The following is an 11171-nucleotide window of genomic DNA, read 5'->3' as shown; positions in this document are numbered from 1 at the left end:
TCAATCAAAAGGACCCGAATATCTAGCTAACGTCAGATTTTTAGGCATGGCAAATCGAACGTTTTTCATCGCAATTTGTGGTCTTCGAGGATGACAAGTTTAGTTCACGGGCATGACAAATCTGCCTCGGCTCATTTTTTTGGCAGAAAATTGCCGTGCTTGTATACTAAATTTGTCATCCTCGCGCCAATATAAATTGTCATGAAAAACATTTGTTTTCCCATGTCTAAAACATTTAGGTCAGACATTTCCGAAAGAATAGGGATTGTAAGTTCGATCACAAAATTGCACAGGGAATGAGCACTTTAGACAACAAACTTGGAAGTATAAGACAACAGCCAACGTTTTACATAACACTCTTGGTACACCATTTTTCCACCGCCCAAGTTTTCTGACAGAAGGGCTCCTTCTCCCGGTTCATTCATTGCCTAACTTACATCATATATATATATATATATATATATATATATATTTGTAACGCTACTGTCCTCAGGACACCCTCCAGCTCGAAAAAATGATACAAGCCTGTAACTATTCCTTTCTATCTCCAATTCATGCATCAGCAGAACACCTGCTAGTTCACCTAAAAAAGCACCGCAAATGTCAGGTTTCAAAAGGGGAAATGATTGATTGCAAGCAGATATAACATTTGCAGATCCTGATGTGCCTGTGGCGAATGAGATTTACCTTTGAAACATCTCGCTGCCGTTCATTCACTACGCAGATACAACAGCCTGTCACACAGCAGAAGGTTTTAGAACAGCTGGAGCGTGATCTTGAGCCTAGTCTGCTTCCACTTTGGCAGCTTGGCAAAAGCCTCCTTCGTCATCCCGAATTTCTCCCTGAACTCCGCCGAAGACAGGTACATCTGCAAGGTGCCAATGCAGCCGTGTTAATTAGACTGTCAGGTATGGAGGAGGCGTAGATGATATGGGCGTCATGAGAACAGTAGGATACCTCGCGCCTGGCTTGATCAATGGCTGTGGCAGGATCGGTGGAAGATGTCCTCAGGCGATCATAAGGGTACTCAGGAAGCCCTTCCACGCCTTCCGGTTGACCCTCCTTTGCATCTTCCTGTTTCGCTGGAGTTACAGTCTGCCCATCCTCCACAGCAGGGGTGGTCTCCTTGGCATTTGCCTCTGGTTCAGGTTTGCTTGCTTCAGGTTGGTGTTTGTTTACAGCACGACCTGCTTTGGACAATGATAAGTTCATAGCAGATAAGATGTTTGCAAGGTAGTAAAATGTATTGCTTGCCGAGAATGCTAGCATACCTTTCCTTGACTTCGGTATCAGATTTCGCCTAGGCTGCTCGAACAAAGCGGAGATTGCAGCGATTGATTCACACCTCTGGTGTGACTTCACAGGTTCAGGGGAAGTCCTTGGAGTCGTCCTTGGAGACGGCTTTGTAGCAACAGGTGGAGTTGACAGATTTCGGGCATTTGGGTTCTCAAAGTTGGCAGCCAATGCAGTGAATGATGGCGACCTTCCTCTAACTCTTACATGGTCAGGACTGGAAGACGTAGTTCTCCTGTGAGGTTTATCAGGTACAATGCATCTTCCAGTGTGTGATGATGATGTCGGTCTTCTTTTAGTCTTCTGCCAATTACATAACCAAAAGTTCAGCTTTATGAGAAGGAATGCATATGCCACCTGGTAATGCCATTTGGGCATCTCATATGTTCATACATGATACAGTGTTCAACAAATGCTCAAAATTTACGTCTGATGGTAGTAGCATTTTTATCCTGGCATCTATGTGGTATTGGCTTAAAATATACTACTAGCAAAAACATAGACAATCAGCCAATGGCATCACGAGGTTATTTCAGTTAGTCATGACTAATGAGTACCACCAATATACAAACATTCCTATTACTAATGTTCCAATGAAGAGTGCTGCAATAACTTGGGAGAAATATACAGAGAGAAAATTTAGGAGATTCAAAAGGAAATCAAAAGCTACAGAAGTCTTACATCTCTTATTGGTTTTACTCCATTCTTCACTATAGACAGCCTCCGTTCAAATGAGTTACCATGCATCTGAGTCATTTATAAGACAAAACACATGAGGTTAGCTTCTGAAGTTTACACGATAGAAAAAACATATGAACCCACAAGGAAAAATGCTTACAGCTGATTTTGCAGAGTCCCAAGTGAAGAAGAACCTTGTGAAAAATTGGGGCTCACTTCCTTCAGTGATAACATAAAGTGGCATTTCTTGTGACAAGTTTTCCATTAGAATGTCAAGTTCAATAAATTTCTGGCGGAAATGGAAGCTTCGTGAATCCAGCGTAAACTAAAACAAACTTTCTATATACACTGAGAAACCATGATATTCTCACATACCTCTCCAATGCTCAAAGCACGTGCTCGTATATTTGTGTCCACATGTTGTCCAACCCATATAAAGAGACATGAATGACAGTCCAAAATATATATGTCCTCTGTCATCATATCATCTTGTGTAAAATTGAATACCTCTCTAGCCTGCAACATCAGCAGACCACCATTAATTTCTCATCATGTTTTCTTATCTTCATAATAATAAGTATAAACTTTAGAATTGCTCACCTTAAGCACCCCTTCATTACCCCAATGTATGCCACAGAAAATATTAATTCAAAAGGAGAAAACGAGTAAGTACAGTACGTCGATAACCGTCTAAGAGAAATGAATGGATACGAGAAATGTTATGAACTTTTTTTACCTTTTGAAAAGGTACAAGAGAACAAACGAGAGTCACTTTCTTGATCTCTCGCAATCTTCTGCCTTGGGTACTCACACTTGCTTCCAAGTAACTTCCAAAATTGATCAGATTCTGATCCTTCCTTGAGCAATCTTGACTGGAGATTTGGCTGTGGATGAGCAGAATGGAAAGGGTCAGTGTTATGACATACATGATATATGTTTGATGCCAGCCGTGCACAGCAATTGGATGTGTTACAGCTAAATAAACTATGGTATAGAAGATGTGCTCTAATTATAATCTTGCCACAAAACTTCAGCCAAAAAAAAAAACCTCCCAGAAAGTTTAGGTAAATCTGACCCTTCCGGTCAGTGCCAGCAACCCAACCGCTGCGGTAGCACTACTCACCGGTGCGTTCACATGCCGCAAAGGGCACCAGGTTCTCTGACGAGGATGTTGGGTAGGTCAGTGCCATGGTTGGTCAAATGTTTTGAAACATCAGAACGAATACATGGCGCAGTTCTTTTGCCCAATTCTCCCAGAATCTTGAGAATCGGACCTCCCCTAAGATTCTCCCAAATCTTAAACTCATACCTTTTTGACAACCCTAGCAAGTTAAGATCTAAATAGCTATGATTGTCAAAAAATATGGCTTCAAGATTCTGGAAGAATCGACCAAAAGAACTGGGACACAGTGTGTTGGAGAGGTGCGTTCCACAAGCAGTTTCAAATTTAATTTCACTTGGGAGCTATGAAAAAACATAGTTCAGCAACCAAAAAAGTGAAACGTATAAAAATGGGAGATTACTGAAATTGATGCTGTGTTTTTCCATAGCTCGCGTGTGAAATTTAATTTAATTTTGAAATGTTACAATGTTTGTGAAACATGTTACAGTGTATATTTGACAGAATTTTTGAAACATCAGAATGATATTTTCCAATTGATTTTCACATGTTTCCACCAAAACTTGGTTTCCACTGGATATTCTCTCGGCTGTGCCTCGGGGACTACATTAGTGGAAGGGTGGCCCACCCACAGCTGCACGGAGCATTTACATGTTGCAAGGATCAGGGTCAGGGCCAGGGCCCGTGGCGTTTAGGTCGGGTAGGATAAGGAATGCTCGCTGGCACTGAACTTATACACATAGGGTCAACCGTCCAAGTCACCAGCGAGGATGGGCACCTCATCAGCACCATTGACGATGGTGCTAAGTAGTGCTAGGGTTGTGCTGCCTCAATGCCAGGGCGGCCAGCACTGACCTAAAAGGGTCAGATTTGGCTAAAGTTTCGGGAAGGGGTTATTTTTGGCTGAGGTGTCGTGGCAAGTTCAGAATTGTCAATTTTAACCAGAAAGCAATAAAATATAAATCATCTCCACAACATGGTTCAGGTTCTTATAGTGACTAAGTGTCCATAACATTTTATAAAAATGAAAACTAGATAAGATTGGGAAATAGAAACACATACAGATAAATTAAATATCATATTAAGTCAGTCAGTGTGATGTGGCAGCATAGCAGCTCATTTGAATGATCAAACACATTTGCACGACATGATCGTAGTCATACCTTGAGCACATCTAGCTGCCTCTCGGCAAGCCCGTGGTCCATTGAGGAGCTTAGGTTCCCAACCCAAGTAAATAGTGTGTCTCCATCATGTAGTATGTAACAATAAGAAGAGTTCAGCGATGGTGTTGCCTGGTAAGAAGTACAATATCAAATTTAAAACATCTGGCATAAATAGGAGCTAAGATAAAATGGACTTAATATCATGAGCACAATGCCATGTCCAGTGAAGATAGACTGAAACCGAATGTACCGTGTCAACTTGAATCGCTTGCATATTTTCCGGTCCTGAACCTTGAACCCGGAAAAGTGCAACACCGTTGTCCGAATATGTATCATCCTCAGTGCCATTTTCTGAGACATATTTTTTGTATCCAGTACTAGCACCACCCTGCATTATTGAGATTTTTTCACAATGTAAGGGTGCATATATTGTCAGAGTAAAATGATACATTTGGCAGTGAAGCTTAACAGAAGAGTTAGTAAAAGGCAGACCTTGAATATAACCAAATTCTGAAATATAGTAAAGAACTCCATGGACTCCTTTCCTTCATAAAGGCGAACCTGTGATAACCAGAGCTTTTTTAGGTTGAAATAATCAAGCATGCTTTTACGATTTTTTCAGCCGCAGACAAAGTTGATTATTTTACCAGAACTGCCTGGAATTTTAGTGAATCAACCATCGCATGAGCAAGGGAAGTGGCTGCACTCCTCTCCTCCTGTCGTCACAAAAAAAACACATGATTAGTTAATTATTCTCGAGCTTGAGAGCTTTCAAGTATGTCTAGAAATGTGGCCCACTCATATTCTAATTAATCCAAAGTTTTTCTCCATAAGAGAAAAGGTATGCTCGATATATTCGCACTTACCACAACACAAAGGCATCTTGAAATATTGTATATAGTACATGTTAGTACAGCATGAAGAAAAAAATATCCAAATTGTAAAGGAAGGCAGTGATTGCTGTCATGAATCTCAGAGAGAAACAAATCCGGGGAGGCAAGAGAACTTGCAGTTTACTAACTCCCATTAACCAGTAATCTATCTAGTACATTTTCATGATCTTATACGTTACTTTTGTCTCAGAAACTTACACTCAAAAGATAGCACATGTTAAATAGTTACCTCAATACTCTTCTGGCCAAACCAAGTACCGATAAGACAATTCTCGCCATCACCACCACGGTAGCTATATTGGAAGATATAGCAATCTCCACTGTAGAACTTGCATTGTTCGTAGAACGAAAGGAACGTCTTTTCACAATCATTTACACGCCAAACCTGACAAGTGTTTTCCCACAACAGTTCAACAAGTGTTTTCTCACCACCGCTCAACAAGCAATAATGCAGCAGCTATAACTGCGAAGTATGTGATTGGTCTTGTTGCAAATATTTAGCAAGAAAGGAAATTGGACTGACCTGTAAGTTTCCTGTGCAGTCAATGTGAGCTTGAGACTCTTCCTTCAAAGGAGCAGCTTCTGCCACACCCCTAACATTAAATCCTTGGCGCTTCAGAAGGGCTACAAAAAATTATTTATATATCAATAATTTTAATAGTGTTAGAAAAATAAAAAATATATAATCCATGATTAATAAGAAAAAGTAATCCATGATATCGATTCTAACCTGCAACTTTTCCTCTGCTTTCAACTGACACAACTGTCTCAACTTTCTTGGGCCATTTACTGAACTTCGACCGGAATATAACCGTCTCAAATCCTTCCATGAGATGAATGATGTGAGATCTTGGCCGATTTCCTTCACGGAGTAACTCCTACATAAGTGAGAATACGAGCACCATCATGGAAAAGTTAATACTTGCCACTGCAAAAATAAAATTATTAATCTGGGCCTAACAAAAGCTTTAGGTGGCCACGTTTCCATAAGCAATTATATGGTTCATCACCATAGTGATGCATGCCGTGTCTAACTTAATATCTCTGGGATCCACCTGTCGTAGGATTTTTTCCCCTAACGATAGTTAAGTTGTGGAAACCAATTAAACCGCCTTTGAACCAGAAACTCTCAATCATATATGCCACTCCATTAATCTAAGCTGCTAAATTATCACCAACCATAAAAATTATTCAGTCCAGAGAGCAGAAACAAGAAGATGTTACCTCAGCGGCCAGTCCTGCTTGTTTCCTATCTTCAAGTACTGTTTCTCTACCCATCCAGACATAAAGTTCAGATCCACAGTCCAGAAAGTAGCATTTTGTTGAATCTAGCAGCTCTCTTGTTAGATCTTCACAATCCAAGGGAAATGTTTGGCCCTCATTTACACTGAAAATATAAAGAAAAATGATATTGATTAGTAGGGGAAAACAGATATGCAACCTAACCACAGATTTAGGAGTGCATTTACTGTAGAAAGAATTGAAATCCCCTATGATATGTTTCCTGTAATATATTACCAGAGCAGCTTTGAAGGGAAATCATTATCTTTTCCATCGAGCTCAGAAAATGTCCTTTTTGGCAGAGGAGCAAATCCACCAAAGAGACCCCAAAACTCACCAGCATCAGCGTCTGCCATCAACTTTCCATCATCTGTTGAAAGAGTAAATTATAATTCTGGAAAAAAGGACTTTGTCCAATTTAGACCTTTTGTTCAAACATGAACTTACCAACCATAGCCACATCGCATTTTCCTTCATGGTTAGCATCTTTGAGGTATTGCACAACCTCCAGGGCTTTAGCCCTCTCTTGAATACTCGAATTCAATCCATTGAATTGGAATATCTTTGACTTAGTATCCAAGATAAGTATGTCATCATGGTTCAGTGATGCCCGTGCAAAAGGAACCTGTTATGGGGAAGAGCAACACGGCATGTTAGTTTGGTAGCTATCACAGAAAATGGCAGTGACAAAATACAAGCAGGAAATTTTTACAGGGGAAGCAGATTTTTTTTCACCTCTTTAACCTGGACCGTGTGTTTTCCTTTGCAGACAAATAATCGTGCCACATACTCCCGCTCATTGACTACAGCCTGCCTAAAACCAGATGCAGCTCCACCTTCCACTGGTATGATACAAGGTTTAAAGTATGAAAGAAATCTTTCAGTCTCGTTTCCTTGTACTTCACGGTATTGTACAGCACGTCCACCAAGAGCAGCATCCAGTTCCACAGTCTTGATTGCAGCTATACCAGCTTCATCCTATTTATTAATTAAACTAAAACAAGTGAATTTGCCATTTCATTAACTAGGATATCTGCAACTAGCATGAGAGATTGAAATGTAATAGCAAACCTGACTGGTATCTTTCCCAAGCCAATAATGGATCTCTTGACAAAAAGAACCATTTTTGAGGGCGGACGTCTGTTCCAATGATAAAGTAATTAATAATCTCAATATGACAAATCAATACAAACAACTGCATTCTCACTACTATTACAAACAGAGTAATTAATTCCTAAAGAGGTGGCATATCTCCAATACGCTGACGATATTATCATCATCATTATTACATCACATAAAAAAGATGTGAAACAATCAAACATGTTAGAAAATAATAACTGCATCCAGTATAAGATTGCTTCATTATGGTAAGAAAGGAGGCAGGATAATTCAATATTCAGTGAGGTTGAGATCAAATACAATCTTAGGAATGAAATTAGTTACATTGTTGACAAACATATAGATCTCTAGACCAATTTCTCTTACATAATTAATCACAGAACTTAGGCACATCTACACAATACAGAAAGGGTAGAGTACCTTTAATATTATATAAGAATCTCCTGTGAAAAATTTCCCATGTGATTCCCTGGGAACAGGAACAGCCTGCAACTTTTCGATTCGCCATATCTCCAGTCCACTAAGGGTTGTTAAGGATGACTATCCACGGATAAGTTAACAAATATTATACAAAGCAATGTAATTGTATACCAATTGCAGCATCATGCTCGCTAGTGTATTAACTAAATGTGATATTTTCTCAAGACTTCCAGCCATCAAATGTGTAGCTGACCTATGTGTACTACAAATTTCCTATTGAATACACATCATTAATTTAAAACAGCACCGCATAACAGTAATGAGAAATAAAAATATATGACATAGACCAATATAGGAAAAATAAGTCAAAATTATTATGTAATTCAGTGACCAAATTAGCAATTGAAGGATACTCCTTTTGGCCTGCCCCTTTGAAGACAGGATCCACTTCCCTTATTGAGATCACCATAGTACCCCTAGATTTTGTCTAGTCTAAAGTCTCTTTTGCTTCGATACAGAAGAGAAGGCGTGTACTGCAATAAAAAAATTCATAAGTAGAAATTCCATATGCAGCAGCGAAAGCTTTAAAATAATCTTGAACAAGAATATTCACAAACAGTACAAATTACTTTTCACATACATATTTAGCTAGCAAAAACTCAAAAGCATAAAATGCTTCCTACTCAAACAGCTCACTGAGAGCAGCATGATACCAAAACCTTGAGAGCTTGCCCATAACAGCGGCAGCAGTCCAGAAGACTTATTTTCGATACAGTCGAAGGTTTAGCTATTACAAAACAGATCCAATGTCAACCATCTTGGAGTATACACCAAGAGTTGCTCATATCCAATTGAGCATGTAGTGCAATACAAACCTAAGATTTGCGATGACCAGTTAAATTAATCGATTTCCAATCACTAGCTAATTTACTGAACTTGAGACAATAAAGAGAAGATCTGGACACATGTCTGGTATTCAATAAAGCTGCGCCCAATCTGAAACCGCCCACACCCGCCGGTGGAAACGAGATGCAGGTATGCACACCTGGACCATGTATATGGACATGTTTAAAAATCCACTCGCTGTCAAGTCATTAGCGCCTAAAATTTGAGGTTCTAGGTTCTGAACATCCTTAAGATGAATCCACAAGTCCACAACAGAGGCAAAATTTGATCAACCAAATGGTACGAAGTCAAAGCACACATCATACACTAAGATTTATCTAATCGGTAAATAAATACAAACTTAGGTAAATGTTAGTGTAGGCCTGGGTGATTAATCTAGACAATACGTGTTGGTTTTCCTGCCAAAGCAGCATCGCTCGTCTGTTCTGATTGTCTCTCAGTTCTCAGCTTGTGGAGCCAACCTGTGCAGCAAGGGCACGGAGCAGAGCGAGGGTGAGGCTGAGCAGCGGTGGCGGCGGTGGCGTGGGAGAGCGCGAGGCAGTGGATGGCGAGGACGAGGAGTCTTCCTGACGGTCGCCTCATCTCTGGACGGACGGTGGTTGGGTTCGCATCCATTGCGCCAGCCCCTGTTCACGGAGCACCATGATATGTCATATGTGACCCGCGCGGGCAGGCTTGGCGGCCGATCGGATCTGGGCTGCCGGAGCGCGGACGGGGGCCGCCGCGCTGGGGTGCTAGTGCCGCTGTGACCCGTGATTTGGCATGCGCGGGCGCCGAGGCTGCCGGGATCTGGGCGGGGCGTTCGGAAGGCAGCCATGCGCGGCGAGCAGGGGAATGGCCCGCTTGGAGTGGGAATGACAGCGGCGGCGCAATGGGCAACGGCGACGAGAGAGCACACACGAACGCAATCTAGGGCGGGGCGGGGCGGGGCGAGGTGCGGACACCGGCGGCAACTTGGGTGACGGCGGTGGGTGCAGCGGGCGGCGTCGGCCAGCGGAGAGGGAGGGACACAGGAAGGAAATCGATCTCTTTTCTTTCTTGGATCGCCACAGGCCCACAGCGCCAGAGAGTCGTGGTATCCGGCCCAAATACGATAAACTACTACGACTTTACTTTTTTATTCTCTTCGTACTTAGATTTTCTGCAGTATGCCTGAATTCAGGACCGGACGCCGTCAGGACCGGAGCGAGACAGCAGTTGCAGACAAAAATCGACTTCATGCAGCCACTTCAGGCAGACAAGATTGTCTCAAAAAAAAAAACTTCAGGCAGACAAGAATTACCCCTCAAAAAGAAAAGAAAAAGGGCAGACAAGAATTGAATCGAGTTCCCGCTGCTACACAGATCCAACTCACGGAACAGTTTCTCTGCTAGGCCTGACACCCAGCTTACACTCGACGACGACACCGACGCCATGAATCAGGTTGGAGCCAACGTCTCCAGACAAGAACTGAATCGACTTCCCGCTGCATAGATCCAACTCACGGAAAGAAAAACAACGACGGAAACTCTAGCTACAAACGCCGCCTCCGCCAGACAGATCACGACGGGCACCGGAGGAGAAACGAAGCGGAAACCAAAATCCTAGAAAAACTTGGACAGACGACGGACGGTCAAAACGGCCGGCCGTTCCTCGGCGAATTGATACCGGCGCCCCAGATCCGATCCTCGGCAACTCACGTCGTCGGCCCCGAGCCGCCCGTCGCACCTTCGGCCCCAACGAATCTCTGTCGCACTCCCGATTCCCGTCGAAGCAAAGACGATTAGCGAGGAGACACGGGGAGGATTCGTTTCGGTCCATACCTTGGGGTCGGGGTCGAATCGCGGCCGGCCGGTTGCTGTCGCCGCCGCCTGCCGGCTGGAGTTAGCACGGGGGAAACTGACGCGGGTTTACCCGGCTAGCCCGTCCGTGCCACGCGCCGGCTGCACGGGTAGACTGGGAGGCGAGCCGGCGGCCGACTGCGGAGGAGGAGGGATGGGGGGCGGAGGAGCACGACGACGAGACGAGACGGGATGCGACGGGAGGGAGGTGCAGGCTGGAGGCAGTCTGTGGGTGGCGGAATTCTTCGGGGGGTCGGCGCTACATATATCCGCGGGACAAAAAGACAAAGGTGCAGCTGCGCCGGCCCTTACCTTGTCCTGGCCGTAGATGATGGATCGGACAGTGTAGGAAGCACCGGTAGGAAAGGGGCGGGGCTAGGGTTGAAAGGGCCAAAACTAGGCAGGTGCCTGGAATTTGAAAAGGGGGAGGGCGGGGTGGTGTATTTGGTCCAAAAGTTTTTTCCTTTTTGCAAAATAA

At 43.0% G+C, this 11171-nt stretch overlaps 1 protein-coding gene across 2 annotated transcripts; it reads right to left on the bottom strand.

The window, feature by feature from the left end:
* Nucleotides 1–299: 299 nt before the first annotated feature.
* LOC125521704 (villin-3-like) lies at nucleotides 300–10916 on the bottom strand. Of its 2 annotated transcripts, none has more exons than XM_048686761.1 (24): nucleotides 10676–10916; nucleotides 8381–8500; nucleotides 7968–8067; nucleotides 7500–7568; nucleotides 7164–7406; nucleotides 6876–7053; nucleotides 6666–6798; nucleotides 6372–6534; nucleotides 5878–6025; nucleotides 5671–5771; nucleotides 5377–5532; nucleotides 4902–4970; nucleotides 4747–4815; nucleotides 4505–4642; nucleotides 4255–4383; nucleotides 2708–2855; nucleotides 2572–2582; nucleotides 2347–2487; nucleotides 2132–2260; nucleotides 1975–2040; nucleotides 1272–1596; nucleotides 958–1187; nucleotides 688–868; nucleotides 300–583 (listed from the first exon to the last, which is right to left on the bottom strand). In XM_048686761.1, exons 2-23 carry the CDS (start codon nucleotides 8434–8436, stop codon nucleotides 755–757), a joined length of 2916 nt encoding a protein of 971 aa, XP_048542718.1. In that variant the 5' UTR covers nucleotides 8437–8500; nucleotides 10676–10916; the 3' UTR covers nucleotides 300–583; nucleotides 688–754. The 2 variants fall into 2 exon arrangements, with proteins under 2 accessions (XP_048542718.1, XP_048542719.1); XM_048686762.1 differs by having other exon boundaries at nucleotides 5878–6022.
* Nucleotides 10917–11171: the final 255 nt, after the last annotated feature.

This window comes from Triticum urartu, chromosome 7, assembly GCF_003073215.2.
Source record: "Triticum urartu cultivar G1812 chromosome 7, Tu2.1, whole genome shotgun sequence".
NCBI classification, from domain to species: Eukaryota; Viridiplantae; Streptophyta; class Magnoliopsida; order Poales; family Poaceae; genus Triticum; species Triticum urartu.
Note: the sequence above shows the minus strand (reverse complement) of the source record. Positions and strands in the feature narration are given on the sequence as shown.